The following is a 23,352-nucleotide window of genomic DNA, read 5'->3' on the forward strand; positions in this document are numbered from 1 at the left end:
TAAAGCCCCTTTTGTGCCCTAACATAGTAATATGCCTACTGTTCAGCGCCCCTACACAGTGATGGCCTCTTTATGCTCCCAACACAATAATAATGGCCCTTTTTTGCCCACCCCACAGCAAAAGTGCCCACGTTCGTACCCCCTGCAAAGTAATGAATCCCCCTTTTAGCCCCAAATCAGTAATTCCTATTCCTCTTTGTGCCCCCACAATAAAAATTACCAACTTTTGGGTCTCCTTATAGATAATAGTACCCCCTAAAATATTAAAAGGTATATTCGCCTAAACCTGAGCCCACGGCGAGCAGAGTAGCTAAGGCCTGTGAAGTCGGTGGGCAAGCATTGTGCTGGGAAGCCGATATCTCATGTGTGGTCCTGGCATCCTATAGGCTACAAACCTAAAGAGGCTTGTGCCCTACCGGACAGGGGGATGGGAGAACAGTGAATCTTATTGACCATCCCTGCTCTGCCATGGGTTTTAACTGTATTGGTGTCCTGAGGAAATATCCAAATATTACCTTGATACACTTAGTTTTAATATCGTGCACTTAATATGCGAAGCCTCTTATTATCATCTGCATCGGTCCTCCGAATTGGCAAAAGGGGAAAAATTAATTTAGACTTTATTGTAGTCAATGCCGGCCAGGAGTTATGAACCGTGTTTTTATTTGAGAAACTGATGAATGCGACGACATAGTTTGCAGTGGTTGCTGAACACTCTAGTGACACATTCCACTTAATGGACATATGTTCACATGGGAGCGTTTTCCAATTCTTTCGCTATACAAACTCCGGAATCTATATTCTAGCAGCTTTAACGTCTCCCTTGTGGCATGAAAGTTGTTTTGCTCTCCAATATAATATCATTTCACAGAAATGTTTAATGCCTTAACAATGAGTGCTTGTGATGGCCATTATCAGGGATTATATTTATACAAGGAAGCGTGGGGTAAATAGGTCAAGATAAAAATGGAGCACACAAATCATTTAAGCACTTGTACATTTTCTATAAAATATCTGCGTAAAACACCTGTTTGGGAAAGACTTTAAAGGTTACAAGTGGCACTGACGAAACATCTGCCCGAGGAAAGAGATGTTTAAATGTCAAAGTGTTTCTTATCGACAGATTTGTAATTATCAAAACTGTGTATCTACAATAAAAAACTTAAAATGTTTAATTGTTTTGAGGGAATGTTTAGTTTGATGCTTCCAGAGAGGTTTAATCGAGTCTTACTGGATATAATTTGCCAGACATAAGTAGTCAAAATATATTTGGCCATGCAAACAGAAATGTTTTCCTCATGCCATTTGTTCCCTTGCACCTGAATTTGGCTGTATACAGTTGTAATATTTGATGGGAGGATTTAAAGGAAATCTGTCAGCAGTTTCGAGCCCTCAAAACTGCTGACCGTGCTATATAGGGGGGGGGGGGGCAATGTAAAGATACCTGTTGTCCCGGTCATTACAGAGAAATCGGCGTTTGCAGCCACCCATGCCGCCTATGCAAGTGCCACAGAGAAGGCCCCTTGATGTTCAAGTACTCTAGGCTCTCCTCATTTAACGCTACCAGCCCCTCCCCTCTGATTGGATTCTAGAGCCGTCACTTAGGGCAGAGGGTGGCACTTATGACTGCAGGGCATTAAACGTCAATTTCTCGGTTATTGGTACTGTTACACTGCCCTCCTTCTCTATATAGCGTTGTCAACAGTTATGAGGCTCAAAACCGCTGACTGATCCACTTTACGGAAATTGGAGCTCGTCCTTGGTAAATAGGGTTGAATGCATTTAAAGGGGACCTGTCACTAGATCATACATGTAGAACTGGTTAACGGGCTTGAATAGCAATGTCTTACTGATTCCAGCGCTGTTTTTTCTTCCCTCCTGTATGGCCCACTCTTGTGTTGACCCTCATTTGGCGAATTTGCCATAGTTGGTCAACAGGTAGTGAGCTACTCTCAAGCTGCCTTGGTCAGCATACAACAGGGAAGTGCGCTCCACCCTGTAGGCTAACTACAGCAAATTAGCATATAGGGAGCCAATACAACAGTGGGCCATATCTCTGAAATGGGAGGGGGGGGGGTCCAGGAAAAAAAGAAAAACAGGGCTGGAATCATGGAGATTTCTTTGTAGGGTGGCGCATGTCATTTTGTTCCTGTAATATAATTGGTTGACACGGATCTGACTTGTCTAACCCTGCCTGGCTGCAGAGGCCGCAGCAGGGAAAATGTAGCATTACAACGCGACTATTCCAACAAATAGTAGTCTATGTAATGCATGGACGTGCAGAAGCCGCTCTTACAGTACATTCTGGCTTAGAGAGGAAGATCACCCATTGATGTCCATATGCCCTAATAGGACATATGGACAGGGGTTGTCGTTGTGGCTTATAGAAGATCACCTTTTGATGTCCATTGTGCCCTAGTAGGGCATATGGAAAATGGTTGTCGTTAAACAACCCCTTCAGATTGGGTTGACACGGTCCAGTCAAATTCTACAAAACCACTGCAAAAAAATTGAAACCGCATTGTGTGAACCAAGCCCTAGGCCCCATGCAAACTACCGTAGTTTTTATCTGTAATAATCTGCGGACACTTTCCGTATATTTATGGATATGTGTCCGGGCAATAGAAATGATCCGCAAAATATAAAACATGTCCTATTCTAGCCCGTAATTGCAGCACATACTCGCCCATATGAGTGCTCAGCCGCTTCTTTTCTGTTCGGCTATTTCCAGAGAGTACGGGCTCGTAGACTTTCTATTAAGCCCCTACACCGCTACATTGATTTCCAGAAAAAGCCGAACAGAAACAAAGCGGCTGAGCGCTCACGCAACCACTTCTGCCGCTTTGTTTTAGCAATTGGTGGGGGTCTCAGTGCTCAGGACCCCACCAATCAAACAAAACTTCTGACATGTTTATTTACCCTTTCAGGGCAGCATATTATAGGGACTGTTCCGCTGTACTATTAGACTAGACAACATAAAAAATATTGTGCCAATTGGTTAATCCTGCCAGTGGTAGCCATTCCCCAAAAATCTTTCATGAAAGGTTTCCCTTGATGAGATCCAATCCCATCTTCGATGCTACACATATGACTTTAGCTCTAGCTGTAAAGTAGCATTGTGAATAAAGCTCAAGTATATGAAGTTTCCATCGAGCCCGGAGCTGACAAAAATAAATGAAAAAGTCCAAAATATGTGATCATTTTATTTTTAATATATTTTCTGTTCAGTCGTTTGTGACGGGTTATTTATGAACTTCTGTCAAGTGTATCTGATATGCGGACGTTTAATATATGTTGTATTATTGAATCTCTTTCCATCTCCTGGTCATCTGTTGCTCATCTAGCGTGATTACTTGTGCGAAATAAAACCACATGGGTAGAACATTTACCGTGTGTCTGCTCTGCGGAATAGAAGGATCAAATATCTGAATTACGGCAATTTGCAAGATTTTACCCAATGAGTTGTATTTTTAAAGGAAATTATGTCCTGTCTTCTATGTTTAGGGTTTACATAACCTGACATAGCCAAAGAAAAATGCTGCATTTGACAAATGACTGGTCGGGTTGTTTTCTTGTTTTTTTTTTTGTTTTTTTTTATTCGGTTCTTTTAGTTTACTTGTCGTTTTTTTTTGTTTTTGTTGTTTTTTTTTAAAGCCGACTTTTTGGATTATTCTTATAGAGAATGTAATAAAAGATTTGATATTTATTTTTTTATTGATTTATTGGCCGTACAACTGCCTAATAATGTTAAAGGGGTTGTCCACTACCGGACAACTGATGTCCTATCCACCGGATAGGTCATCAGTACATGATCTGCACCGGACGTCCATGCCAGAAGCAGTTGGCTCTAGCCACAGAATAGTGGCCGAGCTGCAATTCTGCAGCACTGCCGCTATGCAATGTACGGAGCCAACTGCTTCCCATACATAGCATAATGTGCGATAACATCCGGTGTGTGGGACCCGTACCGATATACTGATGACCTATTCGGTGGATAAGTAATAAGTTGTCCGGTAGTGGACAACCCCTTTAATATTTGGACCTTTACTTTAAATGCTGATTTATAAACCCACTTGAAATAAGTGTTAACGGTTAATGTGATAATCCAGTAAGGTCGGGCTAAACATTGGTCATAGGTTTATGAGCTAATGACATTGGTCAATCGGCACGCAGATTTTAATTGGCTGTATTAACTCTAATCGTTATTTAAAGTTCTTTTCAGGACGGATAGTTAGTGCGCTGGTCAGAGGCTTAAAATCTGTTTCATCTTAGCGTGCTGCATAATTGATACTAATTAACTTTCATGCTACACAAATATCCTTTAATCTTGTGGAATTTTTATTTCTCGGCAGACAGACCTGTAGATTTAGATAAGTTAATGTCCCAAAGCCCACCAATTTGAAATAAATCTGCCTAAGCAGAAAAGCAGATCATTCTTTGAAACATTTTGTTTTGTAAGAAGTTGTTTTAGTTACTGAGACCTTGTAATATTTACTCCGTGTGGAGGTGCTGGCTCTGGAAGTAAGGATTGATCATCTATTCTATATAGACAAGCAACTATATGGTTTTTGATTAGGAAATTATTGCTGCATAAAGAGGACGTCTCTCTTGCCCTAGGCGATCAGCTGAAGGCAAGGGCGGAACTAGGAAAGACTGGGCCCCATAGCAAACTTTTGACTGGGCCCCACATCCCCTGCCCTCCCGACAATGAACATTTATCAGTTGTGTGTGCAATGTAAAAATACAGCTAGGCCACCAGTGTATTCTTATTAACCTTTAGTTACAGGGTTACAAACATTTTAACAAACTTTTAAGCACAGATATTATAACATTTGTTATCACTTTATTATGACTATGAAATAACATTGTTATTAAAAAAAACTGGCCCAAAACTTAAAGCCCCAGGACACCCCCCTTGTAGATAGTGCCACATGCACACCCCCCTTGTAGATAGTGCCACACGCACACCCCCTTGTAGATAGTGCCATACGCACACCCCCCTTGTAGATAGTGCCACACGCACACCCCCCTTGTAGATAGTGCCACATGCACACCCCCCTTGTAGATAGTGCCACACGCACACCCCCCTTGTAGATAGTGCCACACCAAACAAATAGAAAAACTTATACTCCCCTAGCCCCGTTTCTGCGATGAATGGAGCTGCTCCACAGCCTCCTCAGCAGCCCGAGACAGGACCCTTGCGTAGGCCAGCGTAATTATCAAGTCATCACGCCGGCCCGCGCAGGGGTCCTTTTCCTACGCCTTATTGGCTGCAGGCCTAACGTGGATATGTTTCACTCCTGGCAACCAGCTGTGCAGATAGCGAGCAATGAAGAGGATGTACTGCAGTTCCCTGCACAGCTGGTGGCGCGCCGATGTGTGGGGAACAAATTTTTAGGGGACGCAACGCTAAATCCATCGTTGTGTCCAATACCTTCTCAGGATCATGGGCAGCCGGGCCCCACACATGTTAAAAATTGATGGCATAATTTAACAATATGCCATTATTTTAAGATGGGGCATTCCCTTTAAAGGGACACTTCAGCTAAAACTAAACTTTCCCGTGTGGACCATTATGGTATTCCATGTGTCAGTCTCTCACCTGTTATTTTTCTTGCTGCTTCTATCTCTATATATCAGACTGGGATGGTTGTTAGCAGCAGTGTGAATCAGACTCGGTGACACAATTTCTCTACTTGATTCTATGGAGATCTATGTGTCACCCATCACAGGCTTCAGCAGTTCTTGTACCACACTAGTTCTGCACAGAGGGGACAGAAACTTCTATCATAAGCTACCACTGATACTTAGACAGGTTCCGGTTACACAGGTATAATGTAGAAGAATATAGTGCAGCCTCCCTGTCTGTATACTTATGGTTTATCAGCTTATTTAGGAGAAAATCGAGAGCATGATAATCGGTGTCCCCCAGAATGCAGAAATGGTATGATCCTTAGCTGGTCATATGATACTGTGCTGAAGCTTCATGGGATTGAAAGCAAAGCAGAGAGGAAGAGAAAGCTGGGGAAATCTAGGAATCTGAGCCTTTATTTTTGAACAGAGGATCACACATTGCAGTACCAGTATCGGTATCACCGGCCAATTACACTGGTATCCTTTAATAATGTTTAACCATAGAAGAGATGTTCAATAATCCATAAAAAGTGAATAAATACTTTATTCATAATAGACCTTAATCACAGTGGAAGGGATCAGATTTAGCCACCTATGTTTGCCATCAAATTGGACGTTTATCCACTTATGGAGCCCATGTGTGCCCAGCCTTAAGGCTTATCAATGCAAGTAGAAGGCCCCTAGTGAGTTTAAATATTATAAAACCGCAGAAAAACCCTGCAGGAGTGTCTGCACAATACTCTAGTGATTACTTCAACACATATATGATAGCTGGCCAGGTTGACCTTCTGCTCCGCATTATTTCTCTTTCATTGAGATTTGTTCGAAGCCCTTAGGCCTTGGTCATAAAGGGCAATTCTTTTTTTCTTTCATATAAAAATAATTTGATCCAAAAATAAATCTTATACTTTTCTTCTCGTTGGGATCCATTTAATTCTTGAGGATTAATATTGGTAAAAAAACAAAAACAAAACAAAAAAAACTAAGACTTTTACAATTTTGGTATAGCTATAATAAAGAAAACTTCACGTTAAAAATAGTTTTTCAATTGTATCTGAAAAAAATAAATAAAGGCGCTGTATGAGATAAAAAAATAAATAAACCAGAAACGGTGTCTTTCATGAACATGGGTTGTCTGTGGTATTGCTGCAGTACCAGTCATAGCCAATGGGTAAGAGTGGCACTGTTTCTTCAAGAAGCAGTCATTTTTTTTTAGCATCATAACAAACTTTTTAAGAAGTCATAGAGTTGATGCAGTTATTCAATGGTAATGCAAATACTTTTTTTTTGCAGATAATTGGTGTAGCTCAATCTTCTAGACCTGGAGCCTAATTCCATAGCCCTGCTCAGATTATTTATAGTCACTCCTACAGTGTGGGACTCAAGTTAGACAATGAACGAACAGTCTGTCTGTCCTCTATTATTTATGTAGCCTAACTGAGATTTTTCAGACCAGCATTATTGCAGACCTTCCCAACGTTTCCTCTATGCAAATAATCACCGTTCCCATATTCCGTATAGAAGTTAACGAGTAATTATCATGATTTGGTTTCACTGTGATTGTACATGTAGAGATGTTTTAACAATGCACATGTATTAGGACAGTGCGACTTGGCTAACAAGAAGAGCTTTTCATAGAAGGAGAATAAAGTATGCCTTTTGTTTTGCCAGCCATCTTATATTCTACTGTTGTCTAGAGTTCGGTCTCTTGGGTTTTCTTAACTAGTCAACCGTAAACCCTGAATACAGAAGAGCGGTTACTGAGAAATCTATTGTATCTGTGTCTTGAATGGCTTTAGAGTGACAAGGTTTTCTTACTGAATGTCATGGCCGGCTTTTCTAAAGCTCATTGGTCTTAATTGCTGCAGAAGTGGTGGGATTAGGAGCTGCTATGTTGGAACGCGTGTTTTTTTCCCGTGGAAGAACATTTATAGCCCTTTACAAACTACCTAACATAAAAAGCAAAGGCTTCAACACTATAACATTTTAAGATGCGTTCTAGGGATGCTTTGCTACAAAACCTTTAAATTATATCTATATCACTTTTGGTACGGTCTTGACAGACCCAGGACGGAGCATCGTAATCATCATTATGTAATGTTCTCTGAATTGCATTTTAATGCATGTTGTGTGTATTACTGAACTATTTAAATCTGTCGCCAGATTTTACAATACAAACTGCATCCATTATTAAATAGATGTCTTAGTCCTGATGGAGCTCGTGTACTTACTTTGAGGATTATACAGCCATTCTTACGTGAATTTTCAACGTTTTCCTGCCTGATATTAAACGGAGCGTTTTAGGAGTCTAAGTATATGCATGAGACCAAGTACATGCATGATGTAATCTCAATCTCCAACCACCTCCAGCTGACAAGCACCTGTCGGTGTCCCCCCTGCACCATGCTGAAATCTCGCACATACTCCGTACAAGCTGCAGTCTTTCTGGCTCTGCAGTAAAAGAAAGCAGCAGATCGAGTTGGAAGCTGTAATTCCACACTTAGGCTATGTTCACACGGGGTATTTTGCCGAGTTTTTTGACGCGGAAACCGCGTCGCAAAACTCGGCAGAAACGGCCCGAGAACGCCTCCCATTGATTTCAATGGGAGGCGTCGGCGTCTTTTTCCCGCGAGCAGTAAAACTGCCTCGCGGGAAAAAGAAGCGACATCCCCTATCTTCGGGCGCTTCCGCCTCCGACCTCCCATTGACTTCAATGGGAGGCAGGAGAAAGCGTATTTCTCGCTGTTTTATGCCCGCGGCGCTCAATGGCCGCGGGCGAAAAACGGCGCGATAATTGCCGCGAAAATCGGCGTGCAGGGAGAGGAATATCTGCCTCCAAGTTCCAAACGGAATTTTGAGGCAGATATTCCTCCCCCAAAATACTCCGTGTGAACATAGCCTAAAACGGCTTCTGAAAGACAGGCCTCGAAAATATGACGTTAGGAGTGATTTGAAAAAAAATTAATTGATTCATAAATGCCTATTTCTTTGTCATTGAATTTGGGACCATAATGCTTTGTGACAAGGTGCCAATTGAAACTATGCTATTCTGGGGGCAACTGTTTTGTGGAAAGGATGTGACCACTGCTCTCACCACATTAAGTGCTTTATTAATTTCTAATAGCCAGGCAATAAGAACTTACATAGACAAACAACCCAAAAAGTTAGGCTGCAATAGCAAAATTCTAGACTGATGGTTCACCTGCCTCCTAGGATTTGTCCAGTTGTGGCCTAAAATGAAATGTTTAATAGAAATTATTCTGTTATCATAATTGTATTGTATACTTGTAGAATATTCTACGTGGTACTGTTATTTTGTTTTGGGTTATTTTATTCGGCGTCACCTAATTGGATTCTCTATATTCAGTGTCTTGGTTTTAGTTTTGTCACATTAAAGATTAGGCAATTCTGGGTTAGAAACAAATGCTAGATTATCAGCATTTTTGGGATTATGTGAAAAATTTCATTTTATATTTCTATATGTGACTAAGGATGAATCTGTAGTTTTACCAAGTGTACATAAAACATATGTGATAGTATATGAAATAGAAGAAGTTTTTGTTTTTTTTACCTTTATTAATTTTACCCTCTTTTGCATATTTACAGTAATCTTTTTGTTTGTTTTTCAGGTCTATTTTCCAGAAACTCTTTTGATTTGTGTCATGATGTTGCACAGACCATCTTCAACTGGATATTAAGCTTAGCGGAAAGGCAAGAAGAAAATGTTTCTTGCTGTATTAAATTATCCATGAATTAGTGACAAGTCATTACACTCAGATTTTTTTATTTTTATTATAAAGATCTTTTTATAACTTGGCAGATCTCATGAAACCAGTGAGTTCTCTGGAGTATTCTCTCCAGGAGAACATTATCCTTTCAAAGAATAAAGATGGACACGTTTTACTCTGGAATTTTCTAACGTTGAGTGCTTCTTCAGATCATGACCAGTTTGAAAAGGTCCCAGACTGAAAGGTCCGTTGCAAGTGGAACTCAATCGTCAGTACCAGATGGACCACCAAAGGCTCGTTCTGATGATTTTTATATGAGACGTTTTAGGTCACAGAATGGTAGTTTAGGTTCTTCTGCTATGTCTCCCGTAGGACCACCACGCAGTGAGAGCTCCCACCACATCTCCTCTACACCGGGTGTACCTAAAATGGGTGTTAGAGCACGTATTGCTGACTGGCCCCCTAGGAAAGAAAATGTGAAGGAAATAACTAGGACTAGTCAGGATATTGAGACGTCCAGTATAGATACAATGTCTGTTAAAAGTAGTCCTAGCAGTCAAGTTAGTACATGTAGTATGAATTCCAGTGACTCTGTTATGCTAAAAAGTATTCAGAATACACTTAAGAATAAAACAAGACAGGCCGAAAGTTTAGACTCAAGGTTTCTGTCTCCTGAAGGTTACTCCAGCGGTAGCTCTCCTAGGAAAGTTCACCGCCGAATAAGGCAACGGAGTAACAGTGATATTACAATTAGCGAGTTTGATATGGATAATTTTGAAGAGTGTATGTCACCAACTTTTAAAACCGGTCCATCCCTCCACAGAGAATATGGTAGCACCTCTTCAATAGACAAACAGGGAACATCAAGTGATAGTTTCTTTGATATTATAAAGGGATATAAAAATGAGAGAGCTGATCATCGTGGACATGGACCATCAAAGTTAAGTGAACTATTACTGAGTAGTGGCAGTAGGGGCTCTGGATTCTCCCTGGATGTTATAGATGGTCAGAGAGATGGCCATAGGGCCTTCAAAGACAGGGACAAGCCACTAAAGAGACGCTCCAAATCAGAGACTGGAGATTCTTCCATTTTCCGTAAGCTTCGAAATGCAAAAGCAGAGGGAGAACTTGGAAAAGCTGGAGACATTGAGGACAGTCGTTCTGATGACAGTATTAGGCCATGGACATGCCCTAAATGTTTTGCTCATTACGATGTTCAGAGTGTCCTGTTTGATTTGAATGAAGTTGTAATCAACCGGCATAATGTTATCAAACGACGAAACACCACCACAGGAGCTTCAGCTGCCGCGGCCGCTTCTTTGGCTACTGGGCCATTGTCGCACTCCTCCAGTTTCAATTCTCCTACAGGAAGCACTGAAGATTTAAACTCAAAAGACAATATGAATGTTGACCAAGGAGATGACAAAAGCAATGACTTAGTAATGAGCTGTCCATACTTCCGTAACGAAATGGGAGGTGAAGGGGAAAAGAAAGTCAGTTTGACCAAATCGAACTCTGGTTCTTTTTCTGGCTGTGAAAATTCTTCTTTTGAGTCGACAATGAGTTCACACTGTGCAAATGCAGGACTGGCCGTCCTTGAGGTCCCCAAGGAGAATTTGGTTTTACATATTGACAGAGCTAAAAGATATATTGTTGAACATATCGACCTTGGTGCATACTATTATCGCAAATATTTCTATCAAAAAGGTGAGTTTCGCATTTTTTGTTCACATCTTTTCTTTGTGATTTTTGTGCTCAGCCATGTGTTAAATGAATCTCTTCCTGTGAAACTTTAGCTTTTTTTTTTATTACGAATTTCAAGGTGGTTGTATTCCGGACATATTATAAAAGGGCCTTTAGCGTAAAATTCAAGTTTAGCCTGGCAACAAATTTCAATTCTATAAAGTAATTTATCTACTTCTACTCATCTGTCCTTACATTATTTCTATAGATTTTTGCACGCAGGGATTCTTACCTCTGTGCATCTAAATATACCAAAGGTGAAAGGCTAACATTTTATGTAATATTATTGTCAGATATTAGAAACATTTCACTTTTATGATTTTTATCTTTTGCTTAGGCAGTTCTATAAAATGTTGCTAGAACTGTGGGAAAATTCTTTGTAGTACCATGCTGCTGTACCATGCTCACAGTATCACAAGCTGCGTAGTACCGTGTGGGGTGATTATCTCGAAACAAGCTTTCCCCTATAAGCATTGAAAATGTATTTCGATATGCGGCATCTGATGGACCATGCTGTTTTTTTGTTTGTTTTTTTTCTTATGTATACGGCGGTAGGCAAGGCAACTTTGAAATAGGTTACCACCATATTCTATGTCCTTGTGTATGGATCCCAAATACGGTCATGTGCATAAGGTAGGGCTGAGTGATTATGGGCTAAATCAAAATCCCGATAAATTGAACATGTAACCTCGAATAGGATGAATGATTATTTAAACCACACCCCTTTTTGAATGACACGCCCCCTATTTGCATGCTACGCTATTGAATTAATATTTATCCCCTGAGCCTGCTGTATATTACTGTATAGCACACAGACAAAAAGCCCCGTCATGTGCACTAGGCCTCACTGGTAAAAGCTGTAGTTAAAAAACAAAAAACAATTAAATACTATGAAAGCAACACACCAGATCTGCAGGCCTGCAGTTATTTATCTCTTTGCCACATGATTTGCAAGTGATTGTGCCACCAGCTGTTTTGCTATATGATATTAAAATAAAATAAAAAAATAAATATATATATATATATATATATATAATAATCTCTATCTATCTCACATAGAAACAGCTGGTGACTCCGCTTGAGAAAAGAAAATTAATCTCATTTGTATGGGAAAATGTTGGCAGTATATTTTTAGATGCATCCTTGTTGCTATGCAGGGTTGGCAGCATCCGTTCTAGAACAGTGAAATCACAGCTAGAAATTGTGATTTAAAAACTATGAAGATTATTAGTTTTCATATAAGAAATTACTGCCGGCTTTTCCTGCTATAGCGATCTTGTGCTAAATGTCGCCATGAAGCCCCAGCTCCAGAAAACAAAAATCACCTCATTTGTGCCGTGTGCCGATGCGCTGCAGTTGACTGTTACACAGCGAATTCTTGCACATTAGGGAGAATCCGAATGTGACTTTTGACAGCTCAAGGTCACTATACCACATTCAAGCTACAGCCACCTGCCCATGATCCTGAAATATATCTGCATTTACATTTTGGGCTATATGAAAATAAGGCCTTATTCACAAAAGCGTGTCCGATTTGCGTCCACAAAACAGGCAGTTTTTTATGCATATATCTCGTCTGCGTTTCTCCTCTGTAAGCGCTTCTTGGTTTTACTTTTTTCTCTGCATTTCTTTAGCAACTGATGCATGTAAACCAGACAGCACACAGAAGTCGTCCTTGTGCTGTCCGTTTTTTTTTTTCTTTACGCACCCATGGACTTCAATTGATGAGTCTGATCCACAAAATCAGACCAGAATAGGACATGCGGTAAGTTTCAGGCAACGGACATGCGCTCTGTGAAAAGACTCAAATGTGTGAATAGACCCATTTCATTGGTCAGTGTGCCGTCTGTTATTTAAATGGACAGCACACTTTCGTGAAATGTGTGTGTGAATAAGGCCTAATGGAAGGGGTGCTATGATAGATACCCCACTCTATGGTCCACAGCTGAGATATGCTGCAAGGAAAACTGCACAGCAACCGGTGATGCCCCAGAAACGCTCGTTTTCCTAGTGATAAGTCTACCTAATGGTGAGGGGTGGTCCAATGACGACTCCTTTAAAGGGATCCTGTTATGTTGAACATGCTGTCCTATCTGTAGGCATCATGTTCTACAGCAGGAGGAGCAGAATACATTGATATATTGTTTTTGTGCAAAATCATTTAGTATAACCTGTAATTCATTCATTCAAATCCCTGCTCACTGTGGGCTAAATAATTTAGTGGGCGGTCTCAACTGGTGATTGACAGCCTTTCCTGTATGAATAAAGAAATAGCTGCCAGTCATTGAGCAGGACCGCCCACTGAACTTCTAGGCACAGCGTTCGCAGGGATTTACATCAATAAATTACAAGTTCTACTGAATCTTTTGTTACACAACTATATATCAATCTGCTCAGCTCCTCCTACTCTATAATATGCCGCCCACAGGTTGGACTGCTTGACGTGACGGGTTCCCTTTAAGAGCACAGCACTAATACGGTAAGTAGACTTTGACCTAAAAGAGCTTATTTAAAGGGGTTGTTAGAAAGTGTTTTTGCTTCTTTAAGGCTGGGAAAATATTTGAAAATGTATTTTTGTCTTTTTAGTGCATGTAAAAAATTTGTTTAACTAAATTTGTCTTTCTGTGTACATCACAGCGTTCTGCTTGTACATTCTGCCAGAACATATATATATATATATATATATTATGGTAGGTTTAAACGCAATGGCGTTGGTTTACTGAGTCACGTATCCGTCTGAAATTTTCTGGAGAAGTGTCATTATTATTGTTCTTCAAATGAGCATGAACCTCTTAAGGAAATGTGTCAAGTCAGAGTGCCCTGCATGTCCCCAATCTCAGGATGCTATTTTTACCTGTTCCTCCCACATCACAGGAGCTAATGACACATTCTAACACAAGCGTCACACTAGTAAAGAATCATTGGAGGTGGATGATGGGTTTAATAATGAGCCCTGGGAAAACAATCTATTCTTCATATATTGAAGTGTTTTATCATAATTCACCTGTTCCTTATATTATATGCTTAGTTATCGATGCAAACTAAAAGAAGAACTAAAGCTAAAGTTTATCTTCATATCCTTTGCTGTGCAGTCGTGTAGAGGCATTGTGGGTTGGGTAGAAGCTGAATATCGAGTACTTCAATGAGATTACTGAAAGGAAGTCCATTAACGTTTTAGGCTATGTTCACACCTGCGTTGTGGGTTCCGTTGTTCTGCTGTGTCCGAGAAGCAGAACAAGGGAAAACCGGAAGCGACGGTTCTGTTGCACCACGGAATCCCTCTTGACTGACGGAACCCAATTTACTTTAATGGGCTCCATTGGCTTTCTGTCGGGGCGTCCATGGCTTTATCGGAAACAATAGCGCATCATGCTGCGCTATTGTTTCTGGTGATCTTGACTGGACCTGCGACGGAGGCCCCTATCGGAGCCTCCAACGCAGATGTGAACGAAGCCTTAGTCCCTAGATACCGTTCCAGCTAAACCATGACATAGTGCTGCAGCAGTTATTGTTAGGGATCTGCCAGGTACTACGTCTAGGTATACTCCTGGGATTAATCAATCCACACCTGAGGCCAGACCTGTTAGACTGACACCGTCTCCCACCAACCAGGGTGGCAGGCTCCGGAGTGGGAGAGCCTATCGCGGCCTGGTCAGTCGGAGTTAGCTCCGCCCCCTGTCCTTTATTACCTGCCGTGTTCTCTTCCTCAGTGCTTGTAATTCTTCTGGATTCCTGGCCCCACTGCTGCTTGCTCCAGCCTGCTTCTGCCGTGCTTCTGCCTTGCTGCAGTTCCGCTTATCCTGCTTCGCTTTGCCCCTGGCTTGCTTCCTCTCCGTGCTCACGTTGGTATACTCCACTTCATCCTGGTCCTGACTACTCATTCACCGCTCCGTTTCCTTGCGGCGTTCCGTGGGCTACTGCCCCTTCCCTTGCGTGTTCCCTGTTTGTTCTCCCGTGCACTTAGACAGCGTAGGGACCGCCGCCCAGTTGTACCCCGTCGCCTAGGGCGGGTCGTTGCAAGTAGGCAGGGACAGGGCGGTGGGTAGATTAGGGCTCACTTTCCCTTCACCTCCTTCCTGCCATTACAGTTATGCTGCGTGTTTGTTTGAAACATTGCTTTTATGCATATTTGCAAATATATTGGCTAATTGGTATTTAAGGCTATGCCACAGATTCAGTAAAATTTTGCGGAAAAAATAGCGTTTTTCTGTCAGCTATTTTTAGTGTCAAAACTATGGATACCACACCAGAACCCATTGTAAGTTAATGGCGTGCGTTTGGGCGCTCGTGGCATCCGTCTTGCGATTGATCCGGCAGAGCGCTGTGTTTTTCCTTTTCAGGTGAACAGAGACTTAGGCCTCATGCATACGGCTTTGCCTTTAATCTCGGTCCACGATAACGGGCACAGCCGGCCGCAGACAGCCAGCCACGTTTTCGGCCCGTCCTCCCATGGTCTGTAAAAAGAAAGAGATAGGACATGTCCTATCTTTTGCGGTGGCTTTCCACGGCCGGGACACCTTCCTGAAAATATACGGGAAGGTGTCAGTGGTCAATAGAAGAATTGGTCCGCAATTAGAGACTAATTCTATGGTCGTGTGCATGGGGCCTTAGGGTCAGTTCGCACGTTATGTAAATACTTCAGATTTTCTGCAACTGAATTATTTGCGGAAAATCCGCAGCATAATACAGTAGCAGCAAAGTGGATGAGATCAAACAAATCTCAGCCAAACGCTGCGTAAATACTGAGCGGAAAAAACGCTCCGAAATGGACATGCGGTGCGGAATTTTATTCCGCAGCATGTCAATTGTATTTGCGTAAACGCTGCTTATTTGTTGCGGGTTTTCCCTATTGAGTTCAATCGGGAGGTAAATCCGCAGGATTATAACATATATCATTTGTGTTTTTTGCAACGGATTCGCAGCGATTCCATCGCAAAAAAAATGGAACTCAGAAAAAAAACCAATTCTCATATTTACCCAGAAGTCTGTTTTCCTTCCTCTAGGCCGCCCTCCTGGGATGATGTCTCATCCCATGTAACGCCTGCAGCCAATCACAGGCTGTAGCGGCGGTCTCCTGGGATGACGTGTCAACTCATGGGACCGCCACTGCAGCCAATCACAGGCTGCAGTGGTCTCTTGGGATGAAACATGCCGCAGCTGAATTCCCTGAGTCTGAGCCTGTACACCGCTACATCGGCCTTCCGGAAAACGCCAAACCGAAACGGCTCACACGAGCGATTCTGCCGCTTCGTTTTAGTTATCGGTGGGGGTTTCAGTGCTCGGACCCCCACCAATCAAAATTTCTGACATTTAACTGACATGTCAGAAATTTGTTAAACGTTTAGTTACCCTTTAAACTAAACTCCAGTCCTATTCCAGTGATTTTTAAAAACATATAATATAAAAATATGCGCTGTGAAGACATTGAGCCTTCAAAGATTTGTGCCACTCTTGAAATCAAAAGCTGTATTCTAATTAATACTGGTTGGTCCCATAATGTGGTGCAGTTAAAAAAAATAATCTCCAAAATCACTTTGTTAAAGCTGGGAAAATTATTTTAACCAAGGGGACAGAAAACATGACTCCCTAAATTTCTAGGATTTATTTAGTCTAGTTTCCTGACATGTCTGTTTTTTAATAAATACTTGTATTTCCCACTGGAGCATGTTTTCTTAGTATTCTGTGTGGTGCTGTTCTTCTGTCATTCCTCCTGGAACTGCATGAATAAATTGACAACTGGGTGTAGCCATTGCCCTTGTCAATAGGGTGAGTCTCTTCACAGTCTGACACTGTCAGCACTGATGTCAGAGTTTGTAGGGATACGACAAGGGTAATGGTAACACCCAGTTGTCAATTTATTCATATATTTCCAGGAGGAATAACATAGGAACAGCACAATGAAGAAGTGTAAGAAAAGGTGCCCCAGAATTATGAACATTGTACATGAGTACAAGTATCTACTAAAACAGATATCTGGAGATCTGACAGGCGTGTTCTCCGGAAGGAAGTTTCTGCCTTATATACTTGTAATATTGTGGTTTCTGAGGTCTGGATAACAGCCACAGTACTTTCCCTAGATGAACCACAAACTAATGTATTCATAGAGTGCTTTAAGGGTAGAGATTGATCGTGATTGATAAGTGGCTCAGTATAAGTCTCTAGCATTGCATGGATCTATATGGGAATTGCCATGCAGGATGCATCACTAACTGTTATTTATAAGGCCAGGTTCATGCTAGCTATGAAATTAGTTTTTTTTTAAAAAAAAGCATCTTTCACTGTTATACTCTCTTATAGGTATTCAATTAAAAGGCATCACATACTTTTTTTTTAATGTCCCCTTGCAACATTTTTCAGTAAATTGAATGGGGTTGCCATTCTATGAATGAGTCTATGGGGTGGAGCTTCAGTGAGAGCTTTGACCAACTGCGTTCACTGTTGCCCAGCAGTGAATGTGAAATCGTGACCTGCCAGTTGGCTAGAGTGAAACTCGTGAATATTTAGAGCACCCATTGTAACTACGATACACAGATACTCAGGCGGATTACGGTATTCGTTATATTAAGGAATTAACCCTCACAAGGTGCAGAATATACTTATCAAGCCCACCAAACACATCAGAGCAAAGTCGGACACAGACCCCCCCACCCCCTGTTTTCGGTGGAATCTGCCAAGGATCTTATGTGAATGGGGCCTCCCAACTGTCCCGTGACCACAGATAATGAGGAGAAATAGGGATTGGACACTTTGGACTATTGAGATAGAAATGCACACTTATAATAAACCTTCAATAATAAAGAAATAAAATATTGCCATATAAATGGTATAATGCTATATCTATCGCAAAAAAAACAAACTGCAATCCTGGTTTGCTTAACAAATGAGAACCTTAGTTCAAGGAAACTGCGCATGCACAAACCGGTTATGAAGAGTCTGGTCATTAAGGCCTAGAATAGGAGAAGGAGAAAGCAGGCCAATTGTTTATGTAGGTATGGAAACTGCTCTAAGGCCTAATTCACACGAGCGTATTTCACGTCCGTGAAAATAACGCATGTCACACGGACCTATGCAAGTCAATGGGGCCATTCAGACATTGTGTTTTTCACGCAGTGTGTGTCCGCTGCGTGAAACTCACTGCATGTCCTATACTTGTGCGTTTCTTGCGCATCACGCACCCATTGAAGTCAATGGGTGCATGAAAATCACGGACAGCACACGGACGCACATCCATGTGCTGTGTGTGATACACGTAACAGTTGCTAAAGAAATGATGAGAAAAAGTAAAACACCTCCTTCAGTTTATTTTGGTGACGTAAAAAACGCTTGACAAAACGCTGACAAGCACCATACACTGATGTCACACGGAACTGCAACGCAGGAAAAACGCTGCATTTTTTACGCGCGCAAAACAGACACGTTCGTGTGAATAAGGCGTTACTCTCATTGAATTTAGAAACCCCTTTTGCATATACCCTATTAGGGAATTCGGAGTTAATAGAGTGGGGTTCCCTGTTTAGGATCCTCATCTACATAGTGTGTCTCTTGATCTGGAGGACCTGTCCTGTATTATACAGATAACTCATTGATTTGAATGGACACCGTGTAATGCTTTATTTCCTCTGTGGTGGCGCTGCAGGTAAACTGAACACTTACCAGGTTTTGCCACAGGTTACAGCTGATCGCTAGAGGTCCCAGCAGGGGGACATTTTGTGATCCACTTACTGTCAAGAGACTTTTCTAACAAGTAGAGAACAGGGAGCATTCATGGCCTTCGCTCTCCTTTTCCTCCTTTTTTTTAGCATGATTTTTGCTTGGCACATTAGGAAGTTACATGCCCTCTGATCTTTCCATAGGTAGGTATCCTATGGATACCCCTTATAATAAAAAAAAAAATAATAATAATGTTAATAATCAAAAAGACTGAATACCTCCAACATCTGGCCTCTGTGGGTTTTAGTTTAAAAAAAACATGAACTTGGCCTTATGTCATTGTGTTTCAAATATTCTAAATCTAAAATGAAGTTAACCCTTTCTAATATGACACTGTCTGTCGTCCTCTGATCCTATATTAAGAGGTGATTGATTCCCATTAAGGTCAATCACGGCAGATGACTCTTGTTTTATCCTTTTCATGTTGACTGATCTTCTAAACGCAGGAAGTAATTGGTGATAATTTGCAATGGGTTCTGTGTCTGATTTGTATTATTGCACAAGGCACTAAAGGAGTAGTGACCTAAATTACACTGACCTTTATTACTTTTTAGCCTTTATTGCTGGTAAATATTGTCACACCATGGTGTGTCTTCAGACAGAGATTGTAGTGGAACAAACTAATGACTCATGTAAAACAATACAATCAGGCTAACATAAATCGGCCTCCAGCTGCCCTATTCAATTTTACCCATTAACCCCTAACCTAACGCCCATAATTAATGCTGCTCTTCCCTTTTCCTACAATACAAAATGTACCTGTTTAATTAAATGGCTTCCAGCTGCCAGATTAAGGCACACTGGCCAATGAACGAGCAAAGAGCACTCCTCCGAACACTTGTTCCCGATCATTCCCCTAGTAAACAGATCAATGGTCAGACGACAAATGAGCAAATGCCAGTTTGTCGGCTGATCGGATCTTTTATGGGACCCAAATATGGTCGCTTGTCAGCAGCACTTCTCCTCGTATAATCAGAGGATGTGCTGCCGACAAGATACAAAGGTATGGAGGTGATCAATCGTATTAACAATCACTCGTCCACCATACATACCAATCATTTCTCTGTTTAAATGGTGCAAAACAGCACAGATCTTATTGCTATATTGTCGATGGGCTCCTGTTTACTGGGCAGAAAATCACAGTGGTTTCCCATAAAGGAAGCATTGGGGCAATGTCATTACTTGGTACCTACCAGCACCAGCTCTGAATGGGAGGAAATAAATGAATGTGTGGCAATAACCATATGTGCGGTACATGTTAGCGGTTTTGGCCCAAAGATGCTCTTTGTGACCACAGGAATTACTCAATTAGTGAGAGTGGCAGCGGATCACAGGACACAGTCAGGTAGCAGATAGCTAGACACTGGTGGTAGCAGGATGCAGGCTGGTAGCGGATTACTGGATGCAGGCTGGTAGCGGATTACTGGATACAGGCTGATAACTGGTAGCAATAGCAGTCAGGATCAGGTGCATACAGGAAACTCAGCTGGATAACTCTAGGTTGTTCCAATCTTGCTCATGCAGGGTGTGTCCAGTGAAGCAGACTAATATACTTGGTGATTGACAGGGATAGGCTGGGAAAGGATTTGTATGTGCGCGCTGGCCCTATAAGATACAGGAATTGAGTGTGCGCCCGCCCTCTGGGCAGACCCAGCAGCAGAAGGAAATGCCACGGCAGTGTGGAGATCCAGGAACCGTACAGGCAGCTGTTCTTGCTGGGAGAGTAGTGCGCCAACGAGTGGAGAGCGCCGGCGTTACACAGATGACCATCTGATTAAAATGAATATTATAATTTTTTAAATGAAAGGAAATTGTCATTCTGTAACACGGGTGCAGTCTGTGGAAAGGTAATTGAATTGTAAGCGCCTGTGTGGATTTATAGACCATTATATTTCTGCAAAGCGGACCCCATTTATTACAAGTAACTGGGAAAAAAAAACGGGTCTTGCAGCCCATAGCAACCAATCAAAGCTCCGCTTTTGTTTGCTACTGTTTGACTGGTTGCGATGGGCAACAAGGAAGTTTTTTCCGTCATACCGCTTTGATAAATGTTACCCAATATGTGCACAAAATTCACAAGTTGTTTTCTGACTGCCTTGGATAGGTTGCGAAAACGATCCTCATCTGACTACAAAATTAGAGTTTGATGGACTTGGCCGTCAATTCACATGCTGACCAACTGAAACGTGTATTTTTTTTTAATTAACATTTTTTATTTTTGGGTATTTTCAACAAGAGGAAATCAAACCAAGCCAGAAATGTACATCAATACAGAAAATATACGCATCCATCATACATAGCTGGCAAGAGAAAACAAAATAAGAACAAAAAGAAAGTCAAATAAAATAAAACAATCCATATTATGCATATGACACCTCCATACAATGCAACATATTCCTCTGTACCAGCAGAGGAGAAACAAATAAGGTGGAGAAGATACATGTATATCGGAAATACATAGCAATACATCACAATCAATACTGACTGCATCCGGGAGAGTGGGCACCGCGACAGACGGCATCAGAACCATTACATGCGATAAGGCGTCAATTCCATACTCTGCATCGGAGAGCGAATAAAGAAAGTAGGCAAAGCCAGAGGACCCGAATTCCCGGTATTAGGGGGGATCAAGCCAATTCCCCCCCTGAGATATCCTATGAGGCCTACGCGTAAAGGAATTACTCGTCCAACTCACAGAACTCCTGCCATTCCTGCCAGACCAATCTCCCCGACCTTGGATGTTCTTGCTGTACCTGCGTTGCCTCCTCCATTCTCTGCAGATGCAAAATCTCCTGGAACTATTCCGTAATTGTTGGCACGCTACTGGTCTTCCATAAGCTCGGAATAACCGTGCGTGCTGCGATCAACAGGAAACTAATCAGGGTTTTCGTGTTGAAACGTGTACTTTTTTGAATGGATATAGATGTTCTGACATTTCAGGATTGTGATGTGTTCTCTTATTTATTGCAGGCCTACATATGATATAAGTACATATTCGGCAATAACGCAATCGGAAACCATTCATAGAAGATGTATTTTTCTAGAAGACAATAACTATTCATAAACTGCGTTATTTCCTTGACTAATACCAGCGTGATTGTACATCCACCCGCTAAAGAATAATATAGATGCTATAATGAGAATAAGGCTCTAAACACTTTTATGGCCATATCGTATTATCTGGGCTTGTGTTTTCTTTCCCTATGACTTAATGCCATAATGTGCTATAGAGTGAAACGTTGTCTAATGTGTAGAATATTGGCCACATGCAGGCACGCAGCTTTTATTTGGTCCACTGAATGCTTCCTGCACTCTCGTGCAGATGAACGGTGTTGCTAGTAGTTGATCATGCACCCCCATGTATTATGTATCCGTGCCATGTCTTTGCGGTATACAGTGGCATATGTCGCCCGTTGTTATAAAGAAATGTAAGCAAAAATAGAAAGCTAGAATAAAACTAAAATAAAGTATAGTAGCGCATCCCACCCTTAATCCCCGTTTCACACAGTTTTTTTGCGCTGATTTTGATGTGGAAACCGCGTCGGAATCAGTGCCAAAAAACGTCCGAAACTGCCTTCCATTTATTTCAATGGGAGGCGCGGTTTTACAGCTCGCAGTAAAAATAAAAGCAGCATGCTCTTTCTTGCCGCGATCCCGTCCATGAACTCCCATTGAAATCAATGGGAGGCAGAGAAAGCGTTTTTGGCCTGCGGCTAAATTTGCAGGCGGATCAAAACCTGTCTCAAAACAGAGCCAAATGCTCTGTTCACGTCTGTGTCTCTCGTGTCGTTGTTCTTTTTTGTCATAGGAGCAGAACAATGAAAATACCGGAAGCACTAGGACCATTGCATGACGGAAACCAATGGCTCCCAGAACCCATTGACTTTGCTTCCATCAGGTTTCCGTCAGTGTGCTGGACAAAATGATCGGCAATCAGAAACGATGTAATCTGCAATGGAGTTTGTGAGCAGAGCCTAACTGTCTTGGTATACATCGGATCAATAGGAGAAGTTTGGACACGTATGGTGTATACGTCTGCAGACGTGCCACGTACAATGTGACTATCTTATCTCCATTTCATTTTTGGATCACTCCTGAGGAGGTGACACTTCACTATTGCCGTTTCCTCGATTATCTTGGAGAGTGCGTTCAAAGGTGGACATCCCCTTTTAGTTGCATCCATTTAGTTGAATTCTGTTTTTCACTTGTGGTATAGTTTTTTATTGCATGTTTATTCATTTCACAATGACACCTGCAATTTGAGAAAAATTTACAGAAATAGAAGATGTGGCAAGTGGAAGGTTATTCCGAATATGCCACAGTCACCGAGATCAAACATTTAGTTAATGAGGTGACCTATAAAGTATTAATAAAACAGTTGGTGTGACATTTAATGTGGTTTGCTAGCCGGAGGCTACTTGCTGGAGTTTTTCCTTTGTTGTAAATCCATCTATGCAGAAAAAGGGCAGCTGTCCTGTGCCTGCAAAAACCTGTTCTGTTAAATTGACTATTAATTGATTAGATTATTATTACCCTC

General features: G+C 41.6%; 1 protein-coding gene across 5 annotated transcripts in view; it reads left to right on the forward strand.

Annotated features, from left to right (window-relative positions):
• Window positions 1–23,352, forward strand: part of SIPA1L1 (signal induced proliferation associated 1 like 1) — a 233,883-nt gene that overhangs the window by 101,244 nt on the left and 109,287 nt on the right. For 4 of the 5 annotated variants that reach the window (XM_075844064.1, XM_075844065.1, XM_075844067.1 and 1 more), the window contains exon 2: window positions 9,264–11,069. The exons of the other annotated variant lie outside the window; for it this stretch is intronic. In XM_075844064.1, coding sequence (XP_075700179.1) covers window positions 9,575–11,069 — 1,495 coding nt within the window. In that variant the 5' untranslated portion in view covers window positions 9,264–9,574. The remainder of the gene's footprint in view (window positions 1–9,263; window positions 11,070–23,352) is intronic. 5 annotated transcript variants of the gene reach the window in all.

Source organism: Rhinoderma darwinii, chromosome 12 (assembly GCF_050947455.1).
Source record: "Rhinoderma darwinii isolate aRhiDar2 chromosome 12, aRhiDar2.hap1, whole genome shotgun sequence".
NCBI lineage: Eukaryota > Metazoa > Chordata > Amphibia > Anura > Rhinodermatidae > Rhinoderma > Rhinoderma darwinii.